Source organism: Electrona antarctica (genome assembly GCF_951216825.1).
Source record: "Electrona antarctica genome assembly, chromosome: 11".
NCBI lineage: Eukaryota > Metazoa > Chordata > Actinopteri > Myctophiformes > Myctophidae > Electrona > Electrona antarctica.
This window is the reverse complement of record NC_136792.1, coordinates 52366594-52391625: the sequence shown is the minus strand read 5'-3', so window position 1 is coordinate 52391625 and position 25032 is coordinate 52366594. Positions and strand designations below refer to the sequence as shown.

Sequence of the window (25032 nt, the reverse complement as noted above, 5' to 3'; positions counted from 1 at the left end):
TATGAATACCTTTAACCCATTTTGACCTGATGTTGACATTTAAAAAATGTCTTCTATTAAAATCATGACGGTTTTCTGAAATACCTCATGTTTCTATATCAGTGGTGCTCAATATTTCATGTCAAGGACCCCCAGAATTATGTGTATTTGGCTTTTGGCCAGCGACCCCAATTTGAAAACGTGCTGTTCCATGCAGGGACCTTCCCAAGAAGCAAATAAATTGAGTTTGCTCTGAAAGAATATATATTCAAAGATTTGCGTCACATTTTCAAGATTTTTCAAAAATAGCAGACCTATGAGCTTGTAGATCTGCTATTTTTCAATAGCTAAAATAATGCTTTAAAACACCAACAGGGGTTCCCGCCCAGGATGGGTTAATATAACCCAGTTAGACCATGAGGACAATTCTACAAATGTCTTCTATATCCTGACAGTTTTCTGAAAATCCTATATGTTTCTATGTCAGTGGTGCTCAACCTTTTTCATGTCAAGGACCCCCAGAATGATCTGTATTTGGCTCCGGACCCCCATCTGAAAATATGTAGGTATAATTATATTTTTTACTTTTACTCAAGTATTTCCAATTTATACTTTATACTTCTACTCCATCTCAGAGGTAAACATTGTACTTTTTACTCCACTACAATTATCTGATAGCTTTACTAGTTACTTTACAGATTACTTAATTTGATTGTTAAGGCCTCACTCAGACCTTTGAAACATTGATACATACTTGTTGTATGAATGTTGTGAGTGTCATGGCCGCCCCAATGCATTTCCAATGGAAGTCACATGGTTTGTAGTCCACATTTTGGACTACAAGCTGTTGTATGGCTTTCGGCTGTTTCGACTGCGCCCCTCCCCCTCATACAACAACAAACCAGATTTGACTGAGAGACTGCCATCGCGCACATTCCAGCTTTTCACCAGAGGTTAATGAGTTAATAATAGCACAGGCAGACTCTTCACATACTAGAGCATGTCTGAAATAAGCTGATATCGACATGTAAATATGAAATAAATGCTTAAACATGTAGCTAGGTGTAATGTTAGAGACCACAGAAGTGAACCTTTCAAGCCTGTTTTCTCAACTCGCTGTTTTCTGCAAGACATTACTCTATAAGCCATATCTCCAAAACTGGTGGGTCAAACTGAACAACCAATATGTCAATTTGAAGCTATGGTTCCCTGCTTTCATATGATATGAAAAAACGAAAATTCTAAAAAATCCAATGGCAGTCCCTCAGTCAAATTTAGTCACAAATGTTGTGTCAAACCATGTGACTCCCATTGGAAATGCATTGGGGCAAGCTGTGTCACACCCTTTGTATACAACAAGCATACAGCAATCTGTTGCGACCGTGTGAGTGAGGCCTAAGACCAAATCATACCTTATATTAACCAACTAAGCCTATTTTGTACTTCAGCTATTTGATAACAGCCGATCTACAAGCTCACAATGAGTCGCTCTGTGACACGTGGGCTTGTTGTAGATCTGCTCTTTTCAAAAGATTGTTATACATGTTTAAACCTGAAATGGGACTTTCTGCGTAATGAGTATATATTTTCTTTTGTACTTTCAAACCCATTTTGGGCGAGAACCCCTTTTGGTGTTAGCATTATGTTAAGCTTTAGCTATTGAAAAATAGCAGATCTACAAGCTCATAGCGCGCCACCGAGTGCCGCGCTATGAGCTTGTAGATCTGCTATTTTTGAAAAATCAAAGAACGACTGATATAGAGAAGACATTTTTAGAATCTGATCTCAGGTCAAAATGGGCTAAAGGGGAAAACCACCCATTTTCAACATTGTACTATGTCATTAATATACCTTAGAGCTGTTGTGTGGAAATAATAAAAAAGTCCCCCCATTCTGTGTTTCCCAGAACTGTAATTATGAAAAGAATCTTTTTTTTCAGACCTCTAGTTCTAGGAAACTCAGAATGGGGGGGACTTTTTATTATTATTTCCACACAACAGCTCTAAGGTATATTAATGACATAGTAAAATGTTGAAAATTAGTGGAATGCCCCTTTAAGTACTATTTAATGCCAATACTTTTGTACTTTTACTCAAGCAAAATGTGAATACAAGAACTTTAATGTGTAACAGAGAGTATTTCTATATTGTATTGGTACTTTTACTTAAAGTAAACATGTGAGTAACAGCGTTAAAAAGTGTCGTAACAACACGGACAGCCTGGAGCCATATCCACTCCCTCTGTCCAACGCTATTAAAGCGGAGTTCCCCAATTCCAGCAGCCTTTCTCACCGAGACACTGCATGAATAGACTTAAACAGTAGGTGTGGCACCTATTCTGTAACCTAGGAGAGGCGTGTCTGCTTGAGAGAAAAAAGGTGGAACATTTTGATGGACAGAAGACATTCATAGTTCTCAATGGCCCCCTTTTTACACCAAAAGGACTTTGGTGTTCCTAGAACTGGTTCCGTTAACTCTTACATTCTTGGAACCTTTCACGGTAACACACGGTTGGTTTTCATTTTCGGTGGAAGCGCACTCTGAACTGGTTCAATATTTAGGCGGGGGAAAAAGAACCGGACTGGTTCAACCTTGGTGGTTTGAAAAGGGGCCAAAGTGGGGTCTGAGGACCCACAGGGGTCCTTGAGGGGATTCCAGGGGGTCCCCACCCCCCTCCCAGTAAAATGTATTAATAAAGCATCACTTTAGCCCTATTTTACGTGTGTGTGTGTGTGTGTGTGTGTGTGTGTGTGTGTGTGTGTGTGTGTGTGTGTGTGTGTGTGTGTGTGTGTGTGTGTGTGTGTGTGTGTGTGTGTGTGTGTGTGTGTGTGTGTGTGTGTGTGTGTGTGTGTGTGTGTGTGTGTGTGTGTGTGGACATACAACCTGTCCACACCCTTACTGTCTTCTCTTGCTCACTGAGAGAATTTGTGTATGTGTGCAGGTCTTGTTTTGGACTCCAGACCCGCAGGGGTCCTTAAGGGGATTCCAGGGGGTACTTTCTGGCCTTGACAGCCCATACATACACACAGAAAAGTCCTATCTGATTGCATTAAACTCACTTTGCATGTTGCTTTGCCACTCAATTTGCCACTCGATGTGCCATTCACTTTAAGCATGCGCATACTCTCTATACCGTCCCACGGTTACATGTGTTTGGTCCGACGATTCATTGATCCGATACCCCTAACCCCTAACCTAACCATAACCGCAAGCACGGGAGCAGGCGCTAGTCCGAGGTGCGGACGCATATCGAACCAATGCTCCGTCGGACCATAGTATGCCTCCCCCGTCCCGCCGGATTTTACAGCAGAGGCTACTCTTTAAGGCAAGCGTGTTGGTATTCCACTATAGGCAGTGGTGTGTGTGTGTGTGTGTGTGTGGAATTATGTGTGATGGAATCTGAGACACAGACAAGAGAGATTTTTGAGTGTGGAGGTGTGGGCCCTTAGGAGGCCTCAGGCAATGTAAGAAGAGCCTGACTCACTGTTACAGAGGAGGGTGGGTAAACATGCCAAATTACCCCAGCATAAAGCAGAGAGAGAGAGAGAGAGAGAGAGAGAGAGGAAGAGGAAGGGGAAGGGGAGGAGGGATTAGTTTAGGAGAGGTGGAGGGGAGGGTTCATGACATCACCGAACCCTTTCCTGTTGCTGTTGGAGGAATGACTTGTTGTGTCATTCTATTGGACGGCGAACCGTGTCAGTCACTTCACTTCCTCTTTGGCTGTATGGCAAGTTCACAGATGAGAGAGCATGAGGGCGGAGGGCGGAGGGGGAGGTACCTCTCTCACACACACACACACACACACACAGCTCTGCCTCTCTTTCCTACAGAATACACTGATCTGGGGCTGAAACTGAAACAGGGCTGAAGGAGATACGTTGAAAAGAAAACAACTGCAGTCTCTCTCTCTCTCGCACGCCTTCATTCTCACAGTTTCCTGCTCAAAGGGAGGCCATCTTGTAACGTTGTCTGTCTGGGGGCTGGAGGAGGAGGAGGAGGAGGAGGAGGACAACAACAACAGAAGAAGTTTAGGTGGCACATTGTTTTTGTTTGTTTCTCTGCTTCTGGCTGAGAAAGTTTCAACTCTCTCTGGACAAGAGGAGGTGGGTGCAGGAGGGAAGCAGGAGGCGGGCGGGCTGCTCTTCTCTTCTCTCTGTCTTCCTTTCCCCACAGTCTGTCTCATTGCCCTCAGGAGTCGTTCACACACATTGCTCCTGCCGTGCCGTGCCGTGCCGTGCCATGCCGGGGCAATGACTACTGCACAAGTGTGAAGAGGGAGAGAGGAACACAGGAGTCACTGCCTCCTGGATTGGGATCTGTCGGCTTCCAGGAGGGGGTGAACATAGGACATACAGAGGAATCCGGACTCCTTGCCTGTGTGCTTGTGCTTGTGCGTGCGTGTGTGTCTGTGTGTCTGGACATACAACCTGTCCACACCCTTACTCTCTTCTCTTGCTCACTGAGAGAATTTGTGTATGTGTGCAGGTCTTGTTTTGGACTCCAGACTTTGCACTGGTGTGCGTGTATACCTGACAGCGTTGCGTGCCCGGCAGTGAGCTATAAACTCCAGTTTTTTGGGGGGCTATAGAACACCAGACCGGACACTCAATGGCCAACGCCAGCCCCTGCATGCCCTCGGGACCCTTGACCCAGGTGTTCTTCCCGCCCGGGGGCCCCTCTCCCCCGGGCTCGGTGGTGATGCCCCACGGGACTCCGATGTCCATGCCTTCTACCCCCACCACCCAGGGGGGCTTTCCTCACGTGGACTTGTTGGGCTTGGGGCCGGGCCCCGGAGGGTCCGCCATGGTCCCCGTGAACCCCACCCCGGCGGGGGTCTCCTTCATCATCCAGATCGGCCTGACCAGGGAGTCCGTCCTGCTGCCTCAGAATGCTGACCTGGCCTATGTTAAACAGATCGCCTGCTCCATTGTTGACACCAAGGTAGGGAGAGAGAGAGAGAGTGTGAGGCTGAGAGGCAAATTGACACACAAATAATGTAAATGGACATTCCTCATTCCAGTTTTACTAGCAATAAGACGCCTCCCAACACACACACACACACACACACACGTGTTTAAACCACTCTTTTCTATGCAATGCGATCCATTTGTACACTCAAGAGTTACACAGCCCTGTAACGGTCCATGTGAAACCCCGTCATGGAACCCTGCGGGTCACCGGACCGGACCCCACTTTGAGAACGACTGCTTTAAAGTATCCCAGCCTGCTTGGTGCAGTGTCCTCCACCCCCGTTTAGCCCTATTATTAATCACCATGGTTTCAATTCTCACACAGTTGGATTAATTGGAACGTGTGTTCTGTTCAATTAGTCTTTTTAAATGCCCACATCTTAATGTCTCCTGTCTGAATGCTGGAGAGGGCAGTGTGTCTGTTCACACATGGGAGAACAGACGTGTGCTTTATGTGAGAGAGGAGGCTCTTAGGAGTTCCTAACAGGCCATGGTTGTTTATGTTTAGCTGCACAAATGCCTCAAAACATGCAATTTAAAGACTAGAAATCATAAATGGGCTTACTTAATTGCTGCGGTCCAGTTTAGGCTCTATGCACATACTGTATATGTCATTTTGGAAATGACATGTCCTACATCCGGGGGCCGGGGCCTCTTCCGACTTCCTTCACAGCCAGGTGTTACCGATGATACTAATTAAGGTGCTGTTCCATTTAGTGTACAGCTAAAAAGATCAAACTTTTACCTTTTTCAAGTTCTCATGTACAAATGGAAGCATGTACATGTATTGTATTTGTTTTAAATACTTATTATTATTATTATTATTATTATTATTATTATCATCATTATTAGAATGTATTTGCCCAGTTTCATTATAATCAGAATTGTTCATTTTACTGGTGCTGTAATCACAAATACATGTGTACCACATGAGCTGATGGTGAGGAAAGGAATTGTCAGACTAGCCTGCCCTAACCTCGCGTCACCAGGCTTTCCACCTCGGGGGAAAGCCTGGTCTGTGTTACGAAATTGCCGTGTGAACCGGTCGGGAGTGGATGATATCGATACGTCATGTTGTAGTATTGTTTTGTAGTCATCAGGCAGGTAGATCGACTCATCCGGAACTTCCCTTTCCCTCAAACCGGAAGAATAACAATAAAAGCTCTCATAGCCTGCGGCTTTTATTGAGAAAAATCAGTTTGAGGGAAAAGGAAGTTCCGGATGATTGTTGACTACCGGTATATACTATGTTGTTATACTACAACATGACGTAGCGATATCATCCTGATGACTACAAAACAATGACTACAACATGACGTAGCGATATCATCCTGATGACTACAAAACAATGACTACAACATGACGTAGCGATATCATCCTGATGACTACAAAACAATGACTACAACATGACGTAGGGATATCATCCTGATGACTACAAAACAATGACTACAACATGACGTAGCGATATCATCCTGATGACTACAAAACAATGACTACAACATGACGTAGCGATATCATCCTGATGACTACAAAACAATGACTACAACATGACGTAGCGATATCATCCTGATGACTACAAAACAATGACTACAACATGACGTAGCGATATCATCCTGATGACTACAAAACAATGACTACAACATGACGTAGCGATATCATCCTGATGACTACAAAACAATGACTACAACATGACGTAGCGATATCATCCTGATGACTACAAAACAATGACTACAACATGACGTAGCGATATCATCCTGATGACTACAAAACAATGACTACAACATGACGTAGCGATATCATCCTGATGACTACAAAACAATGACTACAACATGACGTAGCGATATCATCCTGATGACTACAAAACAATGACTACAACATGACGTAGCGATATCATCCTGATGACTACAAAACAATGACTACAACATGACGTAGCGATATCATCCTGATGACTACAAAACAATGACTACAACATGACGTAGCGATATCATCCTGATGACTACAAAACAATGACTACAACATGACGTAGCGATATCATCCGCTCCCGACCGGATCACATACCCGAAAAGGAATGCTGCCCATGCAGGCTATAAGCCTGCCCTGAATTACGAGGGTGATTGGATTGGATTTACAATCAAAATCTACAAAGTAACTTATAGTAACTGAAGTTTTCAGATAATTCTAGTTGGAGTACAATATTGGCCTCTGAGATGTATAGTGGAGAGTAGAAGAAGTAAAAGTATTGAAGATTGAAAATACTCCAGTAAAGTAAAAGTACCTCAAAACTGTACTTAGGTACAGTACTTGAGTACATGTTTCCAGCACTGATCACAATCCCCCACAACCCATTTCCATTTACCTGTCCATGCTTTGTTTCAACCCCAAATATGTATGTAATTGCAATTTCCTCACGGCAATCCAGTGTTTTATCCCATGGCTCCAGGTCATGTGGTGGTTTGAGTCAGCAGGCGCTTTGCGTTTTTTTGCCAGCCAATTAGCCACTAAAATTATTAGATTAACAGATTTCCATTCCATGCATGGGTCCTGGAGCCTGAGGAGGATAATAAGCAGAGCTGCTTTGTAAACCTCTCCAAACTGGCCGTACGTGCTTCCAGGAAACACCACCCTTAGTCCTATACCTGCCCTGCCCACCTACTCACCACACACTACCCTCCTTCCTTAACCCATTCTGACCTGAGATCAGATTCTAAAAATGTCTTCTACATCCTGACAGTTTTCTGAAAAACCCTCTGTTTCTATGTCAGTGGTTCTCAAACTATTTCATGTCAAAGACCCCAACAATTCTAAATTGGCCACCGACCCCCCCCCCCCCCCCCCCATCTGAAAATATGTTGTCCCAGGGACCCTCCAGAAGCAAAGACTTGAGTTAAAAATGTTTGCTCTGAAAGAATATATTCAAACATTTCATTTCATTTCACGTTTAATAAAAAATGAGCTATGAGCTATGAGCTTGTAGATCTGCTATTTTTCAATAGCTAAAGCATAACATAATGTTAACACCAAAAGGGGTTCCCGCCCCAAAATGGGTTAAATCTGTGTGTGCGTGTATGTGTGCGCGACTAAATATCATAGGATATATATATACTGTTAAGGCCCCCACACAGGGTTAAGGTTGGCGAACATGCGTTAATATTAGGGCCGCGCTGCGACATGCTTGCGGTTAAGTTTAGGGGAGGGTATGAGGAGGCTTGTCGTTTTCAGTAGGCTCCCAGCATGTCCAGTAGACCTGAATAGACCGATAAGATCGGTTAACGTGTCATCAACGCCAATCGCAGCCAGTAGGCTCCAGACGAGCCGACCGGCTAGATAAGATCGGCTTAATAAGTAACCTACTGGGAATTATCGGTAGATTTTCGGTCGAAACGGCTGTAGATTTCTAGATAGTGTCTCAAATTCATACATTTTAGACTGATCCTCTTATGAGCCACTCTACTCTACTGCCCTAACCACACCAAAGGGTCAAGACGGTTTTAGCGTTGTCCCTGCGGTGTGGTATGTCCTGTTGCACGTTGACCCACGTTGACCCTAGTGATTCAACGCATGGAATGCAATGGCCCCAAACCACACCACAAGGGTCGAGACGGTTTTAGCGTTAACTCCTTGCAACCGTTTGGACCCAAGGAGTTGCATTGTGACCCTTTGGTGTGGTTATAGGGCTTAACCGTGGTGTATATTTTATGCAGGTCATCTGCTTTTTAAGTTAATGTTATTGTTTTTTTTGTTTTGTTTTGACCTTAAAATGTTCCAAAGAAGTAGCCTGCATGGCTAATAACGCCAGGGCTCCACCGGACGCGTTGCGTCTCCGTCGCGTGCGTCAAAAAACGCACCGGTTCAATTTTAATGCACGCGTTAATGTCACGCAACGCGGGCAGTGGAGCCACCCTTCATTGATTAAAAAGGGAACATTCCCTGACGGTGACGGAGACGCGACACTGACGCGCCCGGTGGAGCCCCGGTGTAAGCCAGACACCAATCTGCCGTTGGCAAAAAAAAAACAATTGGCTGAGTCTGGCTTATTAGCCAGGCTACCAAAGAAGTGGAGGAAAATAAAATTATTCAGATTCTTAAGCCAGGTTACAAGTCAGTTACAGTAAGTACAGTACCTTAGATCATATCAGTCGAGCTGATCTCTTTCAGCTGTTGTTGCAAACAGGACTATAACTAACTTCCCTCAACATGAGTTCCTCTCGTGGGGTGATCTAGTCTAGTAAGTCTACATACAGTACAGGCCTCGTACAATAATTACATAATCACCTAATCAGCAAGTATTTGAGATAATCGCCAGTTTCTTGTATTCATTTATTTTTTTTGCATAAAAAGCTAAATGATTAGCTTGGGCCCAAATGGACCCTTATGGGTCTGTAACTCTGAGAGTGTACAAATGGAACCAAATGGACCCGTTTCATTTGTGCACTCAGAGTTAAATTAACATTGATTTTACAATATAAATTGGGGGGTCCCAGAGATAGAAATGCCATTAAATGGGGGTCCGTTGACTAATGCATGTCAAACTGGGGGGTCCTTGAAATTGAACGGGTTGAGAATCACTGCTAGAGCCGTAAAAAATCTTCTCTTATGGGGGGTCCCTGGCATGTCTTTACAAATGGGGGGTCCGCGGGTTTGATTAGTGTCAATAGAGGGTATGCGCATGCTTAAAGTGAATGGCACATCGAGTGGCAAATCGAGTGGCAAAGCAATAGGCAAAGTGAGTTAAACATTGTTAAATGTTGTTTAATGAAATCAGATAGGACTTTGGATTCATGGGCTGCCAAGGCCAGAAAGTAGTTGACACTCATTAGGCATTCCTGCATAACTTCCTGGTTTGATGATGATGTCACACGCATACCCTCTATTCCTTGACATGAAAAGTTTGGGAACCACTGCTGTATATGGAGTAGATGGTCAACTAAATGTAAGGGGTTCATCTCAAAGCATGCTCTCATGCACGCACACACCATTCTCTCTCTCTCTCTCTCTCTCTCACATACTCACATACTGCACGCACACACACACACAAATAGACGCACGTATACACACACTCTCACACGGCCTGACTAAAACAAATTATGGGTATATTGTCCAAAAGTTTATTGAACTCACAGCTTGGCATCGTACTGTATGAGTTGTATTGTGTGTGTGCGCGTGCGTGCGCATCAGGGGAAGTTTATGCAGTTTGGCATGTGTTGTCACCATTCCTCCCCCCTCCCCCTCCCCTCGTCACTAGAAGGGTGAGTCACCCACGCTGTTTATTCACCCAGGCTCCATCCTTGTGTTCCACTGACACGTTTTTCCATTCAGCGCACTCTCTCCCAGCAACCGGCGCTGAACCCAATTATTTTGGGTTCAGTCCCAGCTTTTGCACCTATAACATGCTAGGCAAAGTCTATGTGCATATGCGCTGGTTATCCCCCAAACTTGTGTGTGTCGGCTCAGAAGCTTATTGTCGACAGTTGAAGTCTTTCTGGGAGGAGAACCCCTTTTGGTGTTTTAAGCATTCTGTTCTACTTTAGCTATTGAAAAATAGCAGATCTACAAGCTCATAGCGCACCACCGAGTGGCGCGCTACGAGCTTGTAGGTCTGCTATTTTTTGAAAAGTCGTGAAAATGTGGCACAAATCTTTGAATATATATTTCAGAGCGAACATTTTTAACTCAAATATTGGCTTCTGGAAGTTCTGGGGGGTCCCTGGAACTACATATTTTGAGATGGGGGTTCGTGGCCCAATAGAGATCATTCTGGGGGTCCTTGACATGAAAAAGGTTGAGCACTATTGACATAGAAACATGGGGTTTTCAGAAAAATGTTAGGATTTAGAAGCCTTTTTTTTTTAATCGACCTCAGTCCAAAATGGGTTAAGTCTTTCTATCTCCGTTCAGCCCGCCATGAAGCATCTCTGATTCATTCTGTCATTTTGTTTATCACTTACCTCAGTGTGCCCTCCTACTCTGACCCGTCCACACTATTCGGTTTCATCGTTCACTTAATGTGATTTGATTTAATATCTTCTATTTAATTTCTTTATGCAATGGCTTTGCTGTTAAGTCAACTGAACATTTCAGGCAACTCGTTCTTAGACCAATTGATCCTTTAACCAAGTTCTTAAAGGACAACTTTAGTTTTTTTCAACCAAGGTTCATGTTTTTTCTTTCGTTTTAGAGATTTTAGCTATATTTGACAGGGGGGTGGGGACATTCGAACATGGGGCTAAATATGTATTTTTTGTACACCATTTTATAGCGAATTATTATTTTTATTATTTACTATAGTCCTACTAGAACCCAGGAAATTACATCTGACCACAAAAGATCACAGGATCTACTGAATGTGAAGGGGGGTACTAGGGGCTGCCATACTGTGTTGTATGGTTCAACATGTCAGTTTGTCACAAGTGGTCCTTGAGCTGGTTCCACCTTCAGGTGGTCCCCACTCCCCAGCTAAATCATGGAGAGTTGGTAACCAAATGGACCCTTATACATGAAAAGGGTCCATTTGGTTTACCTTTACACTCTCAAGAGTTAAATTATTGTTAAACATCTGCATTACTTGATTTACAAGAAGTCCACACAATTGGAAAATGTAGAATAATAATTATCAACGTTTGCCTGTTATCTCTCCTATGGTACCACATCAATACAGCATGGAATTGTGGACAAAATGTTAATGTACGACAACAAAATATAATATAATATTAGTATGAGGGTCTGAGAGGCTAAATCTCATCAAAACAATGGTGGTCCGTGGCTCAAATGCCGAATAAATAATGGACCGTGATGTTGAAAAGGGTTGAAAACCTGCAACTGCTTCAGCCTATTTCGTTTAACCTCTTTCTTTTCCTCCTCTCCTGTGTAGTCATGTCAGCAGTCTATTGTCCCAGGGATAACGAGGGATAATGGCATCTGTTTCCTCTTACAGTGAGAGGAACACCTACCTCCTCCTACTCCCCGTGGCCTTTCCTCATCCTCTGTCTTGCTCAAATGAATTTATACCGTACACAGTACCTTCCAGAGTCGAACGTAATCCACGCAATAAGCCCCAGCGCAACGGAGGGTGAGAGAAATGTCTCCCCTTGCGTCAGTTACGTGATCCGCAACTCACGCAGGCACTCTGTAAGGACTGAAAATAAGCTTGCGTTTTTTTGTGTGAGTTTGACTCCCCTCCGTAAGGCAAGAACGGACTCTGTCTCGGCCTTTAATACCTGGTGTAAACTTGTAATGTGTCGCAATCTTAAATTCCTGCACTCGTACGCCTCCGTCCTGTTTCCTTACCGTTTTCTCTTTGCCCTCTTTCTTCCTCGTCTTCATTCTTCTTGGGCCATTAACTCAAAGCATCTGTATTTTTGAACATATAATCTAAAATGTCCGAGAAGAAAAATACATTTGTAGAAAAACCGGCGACTTTACCTGCTGCTCACTAACCTGTTGCTGTCCTCAATGCAGCTTTAACCCAGTATATAGGCTAATTAAGTTTGTTTATTGAACGAGCTGTGATTTTCCTTGACCATAAAACAAAGTTAGCTTGTTATGGCCGGTTCTAGCCTGCCCCACTAGGGTGGACAGGACTATGGGGGGGGCGGGGTGCGTCCCTGCACGCGCCACATAGTGGCGCGACCGAAATGTTTTGGCGGGTCAATTCCCCATAAACCCTGAAATACAGACTGACTATGATAACATCATGTCAGTTTATGTATCCATCTATCTTCTCCTTCTATGACCAACAGTAACACAATTTCCATCAGCACCCTGTCGGTTATCGGCACTGATGGCAAACGGTGTTCAGGTTGGTCTAAATTTCTCTAAAGATCCTGCCCGCCCAATCAGAAATGATATAATGGTACATTTGACTTCCCATCGGCCTTCAAAATAAAATATTTTCCTCAAGTCCTAGGAAGTGTTTTAAGCGTATGGTCCGCGTAATTCAAAATAAGAATTGACTTATATCAAATCAAATATATTCTAAAATAACATTTATGTGTAGATTTACACTTAAATGGTCAATTACCCTAACCCATATTCATTGTGTGTGTGTGTGTGTGTGTGTGTGTGTGTGTGTGTGTGTGTGTGTGTGTGTGTGTGTGTGTGTGTGTGTGTGTGTGTGTGTGTGTGTGTGTGTGTGTGTGTGTGTGTGTGTGTGTGTGTGCGTGCAATTGTGTCCATATTGTGCAGACCATTATCAAATAGATTTTTATAGAATTTTTTTTATAGAATTTTCTCATTTGAATTTGTAACGTCAGCATTGAACAAACTTTACGAACTTGCATCATATCCCAGTGAGTCTCACTGAGCCCAATCACAAAAAATCAGTTTGGTATCCGGAGAACTCGCCGGTTTTCCGACTCGCCGCGGGTTTAGTGCATTTTAGTTTGACTTCACCTTCATTTAAATTGCACTGAATTGAGAGAGAGAGAGAGGATAGTTGTTTAGAGTTTACACTAGATGAAGTAGGAATGCTAAAAGTTTAAACACCAAAGTACCGAAACAATATCCTGAATTGGTAGGCCTACTATCATTGGTATTCACATACTCAATTACCTTTATCATTACCTAGCTGACCATTTAATATTGCACAAAATAATGTGATGACTTTGGAAATGAACCATAACATCTGTGGGTTTGACATATACTGCACTACACTGATGAAGACCGCATGTTAGCATATAACGATGAAGACATTGATGAAGAATTGTCGCTGCGGCGAGTTGGAAGACTGGCGAGTTCTCCGGTATCCATCGGTTTGTGTCCGTCTGCTTGCAGTACATGACGGCCTACTGCGTCTATGCTAAACCCCTAATCCGTCCATGCTAAACCCCTAATCCGTCCATGCTAAACCCCTAATCCCTAAACTACTTGGCCTTTTCTTTTTCTTTTTTACTATTTTGAAAAACATTTTTGAATAGTTAAAATAGCCAATCTACATTGACACGTTGTGAGCTTGTAGATTGTCTATTATTTTAAGTATTCAAAAATGTTTTTCAAAATTGTAAAAAAAAAAAAAAAAAAAAAAAAGGCAAAGTAGTTTAGAGATAAAGGGTTTAGCATGGAGGAAAATAGAGCCCATAGTGTGCATAAAAAAGGAAGGAATTCAGAGGAAATCTGCAATTAGTGGTAATGAAGACGTCGGGAATCAACAAAATGAAATATTAGCCATCGAGCGCGTGCGCGCGCACACACACACACACACACACACACACACACACACACACACACACACACACACACACAGTTGCCTGAGCCATTGTTTCCAGCTTGGTTGTGGAACAGGCTGTTTCTTTATCTCTGTGTCCCTGGAGAAGCAGACCAGCCCTGGGAATGAGATCTTGCACACCACCTCCTGTTTACCGCACTCGCTTGTACATGTAACACACACACACACACACACACACACACACACACACACACACACACACACACACACACACACACTGTAGTTTAATGGTAGGTCCTGATCGTCCAGATAAAGGCTCAGTCCGTGTGATAAACAAGGTGGTGCTGTCTGTGTGTGAAAACAACCCAGTTTGTTGAGGCTCCGTCCGGGACTTCGTTAGAATCTGCATTTTACAACCGAAAGTCCCGAAGGTCACCGTGTCTCCGAAGGTCACCGTGTCTCCGAAGGTCACCGTGTCTCCGAAGGTCACCGATGTCTCCAATGTCAGATTTTCATGGCGCGCCGAAAATAGCCGTTTTTCCGAAACACGTTGCATCGATTCGCTCGACACGGTGTCGTACGACGCCATGTAGGTAAATCACAACGTGATGCGTCGTGAGCTTGTAGAGCAGCTGTCTTGGGATTGGTGTTGAGGTTTGTTTAATTGTTTCCCTCGACACCACATCTTTTAAGCAAAAATACTAGCAGACCTGATATAGAGCCCTGGCCTTGGGGGAACCCAGTCAACTAAGTACAGTATGGTTTACTGTAATTGGTTAAAGATGGAGTGCCGTGATTTTTTTTAAGTGTCTACGGAATTAACATTACTCTAATCGACCCCCAGGTGTGGTTATAGAAAATTAAAATATGTCTTCCCTGTGTGTGTATTTTTGGTTTCTTCCTGAAAGCTGAATGAGTCAAAAGGCCCAATTGAAAATACACCTTTTTTGTGACATCCTAACCCCTCAACCATTATCAAAGTCGTACGATTTGTCACACGTTACCGCAGTGAAATTTGTTCTCCCCATCTCTTGGAGCGATGAGCCGCAGCCAAGTAGCGGTATGAGCCGCAGCCAAGTAGCGGTATGAGCCGCAGCCAGCTCGGGAATCATTTGATTAGTTGATTTGACCCCCCAATCCAACCCATTGATGCTGAGTGCCAAGCAGGGAGGCATTGGGTCCCAGTCTTTGGTATGACCCGGCCGGGAATCGAACCCCCGACCTCCCAGTTTCCGGGGCGGACACTTTAACCACAAGGCCACTGTCTGGTTATTATGTCTGGTTAAAGAGCACCGAAGTCCTGACATCACTCGCTCATCCCCTGGTTCACGGTCCTGACGTCACTTGCTCATCCCCTTGGCTCACGGAAGTAATTTCTCTATGGAGAATAACATGGGGTCATCTTAAAAATCGTTTCATATAAGCATTGTGGTACAAAAATAAACAAGCTGTCTCGGTGTTATTGTCAGGGAGGTGTCTCTGTATCGTTTGCGACAGTCAGTCACTCGTATATGAATCGGTCTGTTTCTAGCGAAAATTTAACTAATTCAGCAGTTGATTCTGATGATGAGTGAAACCGGGCGGGATGACATGTTTATTTTTCAAACACAGTTCTTATATCATGAGGCGGTCTAAAAATCCCCCTATGGGGATTACAATGCAAATAAAAAGTACATGAACCCGTGAACCCTCTCTCTATACCGATATTGACGTCAGACTTCGACGCTCTATTACAGGGGTGCCCAGACTTTTTGTACTTGAGAGCTACTTTCAAAATGACCATCTCAACAAGATCTACCCACCAAAAAGATATGATCTCATTGCTGAAAATTGTTACCTGAGGGGGCTTTGGAAAAGCTGAGCTGGAGTTACATAACATGACAAACACACTTGGAATTGGAAATAAAGGGGGGGAAATGGAAATAGTTTTATTTTTTGTGATGTTTGCCCTTTTTGATGTCAATCAATCAAGTCACCTTAATTAATTCAAGTGTCAGATGCCAAATTATATATTATTTTATTTAAATGATATATGTTTTAGGGACATGTCATGTGATCTACCTGCACAGCCTTTGTGACGTGATCTACCTTTTGGGCACCCCTGCTCTATTATCATACAACAACACACAGGTGAAAACCGGTGTTGTTGCTCAATGACTAAAGTTTACTCCATCAACAAAATGACAAATCACAGGCCAGGAGGAGGATGTTCTTACATGGAAACAATCCACACCTTTTATCAGGCCGACGCTTTGGCACACTGCGTGGTGACGACACGCCCTCTCTGGATCAACAGCCTAATCTGTCAAACTAAAGGCCCTACTGTATACGCGGGCTTCGCTTCGCAGCGATAAATATTTTATCTATTAATCCCCCGAAGGGAACCGCCGTGTCTGTTATTCAAACGGTGAGCTCAAGCATGCTTAATTTCCACCTGTGAAAAAAAAATCCCCCTTCGCGCACGCACGCACGCACGCACGCACATCTCTCTACCTCTGCTTTCTCTTTCCTCCAGTGTTGCCATGTGTGCTTATTATAAGCGCCTTTGGGCTTCTTCTTCTGTAAAGTATTAGATTGTAAATATTGGTAGCTGGTATAGGTTTTTTTGGGCTTATTCCTAAAGTGTTGCTTATTTGGGCTTCATGTTTCCTAATGTCGTTTACGCCAGTGATTCTCACACATTTTCACGTCAAGGACCTCCAGAATATTAATGTCTTTGTCACAACTAAGGACCCTACATCCTAAATATTTTGTGCCAGGAAGGAACCCCCATACAAGATTAGGGTTGTTCTTAAAATGTTTCAAAGAATATTCCACATTTTTGTCTTTTTTTTCTCCACGATTGTTTTGAAAATAGGCCGATCTACAAGCTCACAACGCGTCCAGGGACAAATTAGCCATTGGGCCGTGGCCCAGGGGCCCTTGGCTCTCAGGGGGCCTTCGGGGGAATTAGACCGTGAGGTACTAGGTTTGACACAATGAAGGGCCCCTGGGGCCCTTCATTGGCTGTTGATTTTGTTAAATTTAGGTTAAAAAGATGATAAAACACGAAAATGGGCCCTGCAAATATTACCGGCCCAGGGGGGGTTAATCCGTCCCTGAACGCGTCTCATTGCGTTGTGAGCTTGTAGATCGTCTATTTTCAAATTGGACCCGACTACTTATTTCTCTCACGCAATCTGGCAACACTGCTTTCCTCTGCACTCTATACTGTATGTGACTGTATTTTTTCTTTTACTCTCCATTCCATGGTGTGATGATTTGCATCGTACGGTTTAGCGGAGCGGCTTTGCATGACAGCCCGCTGCTTCCGTACCGCTAGGCGCTCTGATAGCAAAGCCTCATCATGAGGACATTTGATTATTCAAAGCGCACGGCAAACGGAGAGAGAGAGAGAGAGAGAGAGAGAGAGAGAGAGAGAGAGAGAGAGAGAGAGAGAGAGAGAGAGAGAGAGAGAGAGAGAGAGAGAGAGAGAGAGAGAGAGAGAGAGAGAGAGAGAGAGAGAGAGAGAGAGAGAGAGAGAGAGAGAGAGGATCTTACAAGAACAGAAGCTTCAATAGCTATTTTCAATCTCCAAATGAGATACTGTATCAAAAGTGATTATTTTTTTTGAGTGGTGCAACCACTCCAAGGAACAGCAATGTCCGTGTTAACCTGACTATGTGTGTGACTATGAGTACCAATAGGGGCAAAAGTGGTGCTGTTGTGCCAGAAACAGAGAGAGAGAGAGATAGTGCTGCACTGTTGCCTGCTAATGACAGCAGTGAGTGCATTTTGATGACTTGTGCTTGTTCCTCAGCCCATATTCTCCTGCTCAAACTCTTGTTTTTTTTGTGAAGGACACAAGCAGACCTTATGATTCTAATCCAGTGATTAGCTCCGCTAAGAACTGTTCCGTGCCCTAAATCCAGTTGAGCGCAGCGGCACTGAGCATGTCTCGCTGCTGCTGGCATTACAGACTGGATCAGTACCAGCCTGTTGGCCCGGAGAATTCCTTTCCTCATGTCAAAGACAACAGCACAACACGGAGGCGCTTTCAGAGCCACAAGGGAGAGAGAGACACACACACACACACACACACACACACACACACACACACACACACACACACACACACACACACACACACACACACACACACATGTTGGGATTTTTGTGAATCTGCTTATCGATTCCGGTTCCTATAACGGTTCCTTATTTCGGTTCCAAATGGTACAAAATAACTTATTAAAATGTTTATTAGAAAGAGTATAGGTCAAAATTTGACCTATACTGAATAAACATTTAATGTTTATTCAACAAAAAGTTTTATTCCTATTTATTGTCAATTTAACATTAGCTGCGATGCATTGTGGGCTTGTCGATCGGCTATTTTGGCGAAGAGATATTGGGCAGTATTATGCGTGTCTTAAGTACCAGGTCGTATGACTTAACTTAAGACCTGGAGGCGTGGTCAATGCTGTTTGGCCACTCAGAATAGCCAAATGGCATTGATCACGCCTCCAGGTATTAAGTTAAGTAATAAGACCTGGTACTTAAGACACGCATAATACTGCCCTTGGTGTGGAGAGGGGGGAACAGAGCAGTTCCAACTCGGGGCCGTACTACGACTCGGTTGAAGAACATGGAATGCTAAATACGAAATGAAGTAAATCATTTGGGGTCTGAGGTATGAAAGCAGTGGATGTTTTTACCGTGGCTCTCCAGTGAAACATTGACAGTTAAAGATGTGGTCAGGGTGAGCGTTGACAGGGAGGGATGGTTGGTATCTTAGAGTATATATGAATAGAGACGGCACCCGGATGAAACCCTGAGGCGAAATGGACATAGTGGCCGAATTTGATATTGCAGCGTGGGCCCAAACACATGAACGCGCTGGTCCGTTGACTATCATTGTGCACGTTCACGATGACACGTGAACGCTGAATGCCTGCAATGATAGTCAGCGGCAGCACGTCATGTGTTTGGGCCCAATCCATCCCAGAATGCACTCTGTTCCTACCCAGAATGCACAGTGAAATCGCCTCATGCGCTTTTGAGCAACTTAATGCAAGTGGATGGGAGGAGAACTCGGGTGCCGTCTCTATTCATATATACTCTAAGGTTGGTATGTGGAGCCAGGTCAGTATTGTAACGACCCTGCAAAAGGCCGGCCGTAGTGCAAGTATAGTGCTGCGGGCTAAGATGGAGTCTGATCGAGATCGATTTTCAGACTACGGCGGAATATTGGGAGTGAGTCTGCAGTTCTGATTGCAATGGGAAGATCATTCCATAGTTTTGGAGCAAGAAGGGAGAAGAGTCTGGGACGTGTGCGAGCGTTGTCCCCGGTTTTAGTGAATGTTCTGCCCGCCTCCCAGTCACAGGGACTGGGACTGGGACTGGGACTGGGTTGGCTGATCTGAGCACACAGGGCGGGTGGTAGGGTTCTGATCACACTTTGAAGATATGGGGGTGCCATACCTTTTTTGGTTGCTTTGAAGGTCAGCATCAGAGTTTTGTACTCAGCAACCGGCAGCCAATGGAGGGAGTGGAGAAGGGGAGAGACATGTGAGAATTCCGCCTGGTTGAAGAGCAGACATGTGACATCAGCCCTGAACTGGTATATAGACGGAACCAAGGGGACATACGTGTGTCAGTTCACATGCCTGTGTGCACTGCAGACATTGGATGGAGTACATAGCAGCCTAATTAGAGAGGGTTGTGTTGAAGGGAACCAGCTGTGTAAGAAGAGAGAAGGGAACATTGTAGCTGTAGAGATGCAATGTTTTAAGAGGTGTGCAAGGTCATTGATTCTGCAATGCATCACGGTTCGCGATGCCACGCTCGATTCCGCATTGATGTGTAACACCCGGGATTCGAACTCGGGGCCTCCCGCGTGAAAGTCCAACATCTTAACCACTAGACCAAAGGGATATCCCTATGGACTGGGGGAGATATTATACTTTTGAGGCCATCAGGTATAGGCTCTGAGCCACTGCTACAGATGCAGTGATGTGACATAATCGATTATAAAGCTGAGCCATTTAATTTAATTTAAAGAGTGCCGCGTTTTTTTTGTACTTTTTCTGTTTTGTATATGGCGTTAACATTACTAGACCCCCTGGTGTGGTTATAATATTCAAGTGTCTTCCCTGTGTATTTTTCAATATTGTCACTGCACATACTGGCCGGGACGGCACCTGTCTGTCAGCACGGAGTTGTCGAATGGGAGGAGTAGGTCGAATGCTCTACATCTTCCCAGTGGGCGCTCCTCACTGGCAGGTGAGCCAGTAGGATACAACAGTAATGTCCTCCCGGTGGGGGCTCCTCACTGGCAGGTGAGCCAGTAGGATACAACAGTATGTCCTCCCGGTGGGGGCTCCTCACTGGCAGGTGAGTCAGTATAGGATACAACAGTACGTCCTCCCGGTGGGGGCTCCTCACTGGCAGGTGAGTCAGTATAGGATACAACAGTACGTCCTCCCGGTGGGGGCTCCTCACTGGCAGGTGAGTCAGTATAGGATACAACAGTACGTCCTCCCGGTGGGGGCTCCTCACTGGCAGGTGAGTCAGTAGGATACAACAGTACGTCGTCCCGGTGGGGGCTCCTCACTGGCAGGTGAGCCAGTATAGGATACAACAGCAGTGACAACAATAATAATAAATGGAGCCATATGTGTGTATAGTGAGTCAGTGACTGTGTATAGTGTGTGGAGGGGAGGGGCAGGCAGGGGGTTTCCACATGGCAAGGTGCTTCTTTCTGTCATCAGATACCATGCAAGCAATGATGTCCAGCAGCAGCTCTCAAGAGTGCTCCCTCCCCTCTCTCTCCTCCCTCCCTCCCTCCCCTCTCTCTCCTCCTCCCTCCCTCCCTCTCTCTCCTCCCTCCCTCCCTCCCTCTCTCTCCCTCCCTCCCTCCCTCACTCTCTTTCCTCCCTCCCTCTCTCTCTCTTCTCCCCCCTCTCTCTCCTCCTCTCTCTCCTCCCTCCCTCCTCTCTCTCCTCCCTCCCTCCCTCTCTCTCCTCCCTCCCTCCCTCCCTCCCTCTCTCTCCTCCCTCCCTCCCTCCCTCTCTCTCTCCTCCCCCCCTCTCCTCCCTCCCTCTCTCTCCTCCCTCCTCTCTCTCTCCTCCCTCCCTCCCTCCCTCACTCTCTCCTCCCTCCCTCTCTCTCTCTTCTCCCCCCCCTCTCCTCCCTCTCTCTCTCTCTCCTCCCTCCCTCCCCTCCCCTCTCTCTCTCTTCTCCCCCCCTCTTGCTCTCTCTCTTCTCCCCCCCTCTTGCTCTCTCTCTCTCTCTCTCTCCCCCTCTCTCACTCTCACTCCCCTGTGTCGTCTCAGTTCCTCCTCCAGACTTGCTCTTAATTGGACACTGCTCTTCCTGCTCCTCTGTCGTCTTGTGTGAATAAAAGCGGTTGTTCGGCGGCGCCCATGAGAGTGGACTCAGTCCATGTTCCTATCGGCTTACCTGGCCAGAACCTCAGAGAATGAGAGAGAGAGAGAGAGAGAGAGAGGGAAAGAGGGAGAGAGGGAGAGAGAGAGATTGGTGGATACAGTGGATGGAGGCAGGCCCAACAAAGCGTGGTCTTCCAGAGCGGTGGTGCATGCATGGTTCCTTTATCCCTCTCCTTGGCGTGGAGAGCAGCTCTCACGTTACCTCCCCGTCCTCCTCCACCCATTACAGGAGAATGGAGCGCTTTGTCCCCCAAGCCCCTGCACCACGGAGACTAAGCCCTTTCCTCCTCCTACTTACCACACGCACGCACGCACGCACGCACGCACGCACGCACGCACGCACGCACGCACACACGCACACACGCACACACATACCAGTACACCCAGACCTAGAGGCTATAGTGGTTCCCTAACATTCTTTTTTTTTTTTATGTTTTTTTTGTGGCTTTCGCCTTTATTTTATTTTTTTATGGAGGGACAGACAGTAGGCTGACAGGACATGGGGAGAGAGATGGGGGGGGGAAGACATGCAGTATAAAGGCCGTCGGGATCGGGAGTCGAACCCGCGGTCCAGCCAAGGTGCCTGGACCGCTGAGCCATGGCCCAGGCGTTTCCCAAACATTTGCACGTCCACGTTGACACTAATTAGCCCGCGGACCCCCATTTGAAACCGATATGCCAGGGACCCCCATGAGAGAAGATTTTTACGGCTCTATAGCAGTGATTCTCAACCCGTATAATTTCAAGGACCCCCCAGTTTGACAATTAGGCTACGGACGCCCATTTAATGGCATTAACTCCTCAGGTTCCTCACTATCATTTAGCTGGGGACCCCCTGGAACTCCTCAAGTTCCTAACTATCATTTAGCTGGGGACCCTCTGGAACTCCTCAGGTTCCTAACTATCATTTAGCTGGGGACCCCCTGGAACTCCTCAGGTTCCTAATTATCATTTAGCTGGGGACCCCCTGGAACTCCTCAGGTTCCTAACTATCATTTAGCTGGGGACCCCCTGGAACTCCTCAGGTTCCTAACTATCATTTAGCTGGGGACCCCCTGGAACTCCTCTGGTTCCTCACTATCATTTAGCTGGGGACCCCCCTGGAACTCCTCAGGTTCCTAACTATCATTTAGCTGGGGACCCCCTGGAACTCCTCAGGTTCCTAACTATCATTTAGCTGGGGACCCCCTGGAACTCCTCAGGTTCCTAACTATCATTTAGCTGGGGACCCCCTGGAACTCCTCAGGTTCCTAACTATCATTTAGCTGGGGACCCCCTGGAACTCCTCAGGTTCCTAACTATCATTTAGCTGGGGACCCCCTGAAACTCCTCAGGTTCCTAACTATCATTTAGCTGGGGACCCCCTGAAACTCCTCAGGTTCCTAACTATCATTTAGCTGGGGACCCCCTGGAACTCCTCAGGTTCCTATAACTATCATTTAGCTGGGGACCCCCTGGAACTCCTCTGGTTCCTAACTATCATTTAGCTGGGGACCCCCTGGAACTCCTCTGGTTCCTCACTATCATTTTGCTGGGGACCCCCTGGAACTCCCTCAAGGATCCCACTTTGGGAACCACATGCTACAGGGGACTAGGTGCGGAAAAATCGTCCCAGCAAAATCGCTCACAGCAGCAGTCATCTCTTCCTGGTTTTTATAGACGGATGGTGGGTGGACATGAAGCTCCACCCACGCGGGAAAAAGCAGTTTTTCTGGCCGACGCGGCTTTTCCCGCCAGGAAGAGACTGCTGCTGTGAGCGATTGTTTTTTTGTCGCGCCTAGTCGCCTAGGTCTGGGTGTACTGACATGCACACACACACACACACACACACACACTGTGTGTGTATGAGAGAGATACTGTGCGTGTGCGTGATACATGTATGTGCGACTCCGTACACACATGTAAGCACAGCATGTTGGTCTGACCATGTTCCGTGTGTAAATCCATCTCTCCTTGATCTCTGCATTCTGTAACGCGCCCTGAAAGACACTTCCTGTTGATGTGGGGGAGCAGGTCATTGTTGTCCAGGATCCCTCTCGATTGTTATACTGTGAGCCCTGCTGTGAATACTGTTTATATAGGCTATATGCACGCTGGTGTGCATTATACTTTGTTGTTTTTCAAAATAGGCTAAAAATGGCAAAGAAGTTCAGGGGTAACTATTAGGCACTAGCAAAAATACAGACTGTATAACGTCAAAACTATAGTGCCTGATTAGTGTTTCCATTTTGAGCATTTTAATCATGTGTGCCTCAGTTCATTTTCAATTCCTGTGTGTGTGTGTGTGTGTGTGTGTGTGTGTGTGTGTGTGTGTGTGTGTGTGTGTGTGTGTGTGTGTGTGTGTGTGTGTGTGTGTGTGTGTGTGTGTGTGTGTGTGTGTGTGTGTGTGTGTGTGTGTGTGTGTGTGTGTGTGTGACGCAAGAGAAATTCAAGAGAATTTCCTTTTCTTACAAGCAAAGAGGAACCAATGTCATCGCTAGAGGGGGCGGGATTCCCCATTGGCAGAGCAATTTAATCATTTTAATCATGTGTGCCTCAGTTCATTTTCAATTCCAGGTGTGTGTGCGTGTGTGCGTGCGTGTGCGATAATCCCACCAGTCTTTCCACTGCTCACTCCAGTCCCGCAGGTTCACAGAGTTAGCTGTGGAATGCAGAGGCAAACTGGGTTAGGAATGTAAACCTGGTTATATCTCTCTCTCCTCTGGATAACACGCACGCACGCACGCATGCACGCACGCACACACGCACACGCAGTGTGATGTGAGTCAGGGTAAAGGCACAGAGGCAGCATAAAGTGAGTCATGAATAACATTTGAAGTGCAGGGCTGTTGGTAACATTCTCTAAATTCCTTTCTAAAGGGTTGATGACATTGGTTCCTCTTTGCTTGTAAGAAAAGGAAATTCTCTTGAATTTCTCTTGCGTTTAGACACAGACACACACCTGGCAATGAAAAAGAAATTCCATTAAATAGGGGACAGTATAGCCTAGATAATTCAGGTCAAACCTTAAGGGGGTCCCTGGCATGTATTTTCAAATGGGGGTCCACAGGCTAATGAGAACCATTTTGGGTGTCCTTGACACTGGGCTAAGGCACTGGCAAAAATAGGGCCCATAGTCTCACATATGCACACGTGAATGTCAACTTGTATGTCGATGGCAGTCGACCAGGTGAATGTCAACTTGTATGTCGATGGCAGTCGACCAGGTGAATGTCAACTTGTTTGTCGATGGCAGTCGACCAGGTGAACGTCAACTTGTATGTCGATGGCAGTCGACCAGGTGAACGTCAACTTGTATGGCGATGGCAGTCGACCAGGTGAACGTCAACTTGTTTGTCGATGGCAGTCGACCAGGTGAACGTCAACTTGTATGTCGATGGCAGTCGACCAGGTGAACGTCAACTTGTATGTCGATGGCAGTCGACCAGGTGAACGTCAACTTGTTTGTCGATGGCAGTCGACCAGGTGAACGTCAACTTGTATGTCGATGGCAGTCG

The 25032-nt window shown here is 45.6% G+C and overlaps 1 protein-coding gene across 2 annotated transcripts in view; it reads left to right on the top strand.

The window, feature by feature from the left end:
* Window positions 1-3757: 3757 nt before the first annotated feature.
* prkd2 (protein kinase D2) overlaps window positions 3758-25032 on the top strand; it is a 77714-nt gene continuing 56439 nt past the window's right edge. The window contains exon 1 of one of the 2 annotated variants that reach the window (XM_079514208.1): window positions 3758-4919. In XM_079514208.1, the coding sequence (XP_079370334.1) occupies window positions 4587-4919 (333 nt within the window). In that variant the 5' untranslated portion in view covers window positions 3758-4586. The remainder of the gene's footprint in view (window positions 4920-25032) is intronic. The other variant, XM_079514207.1, reaches the window with a different exon arrangement.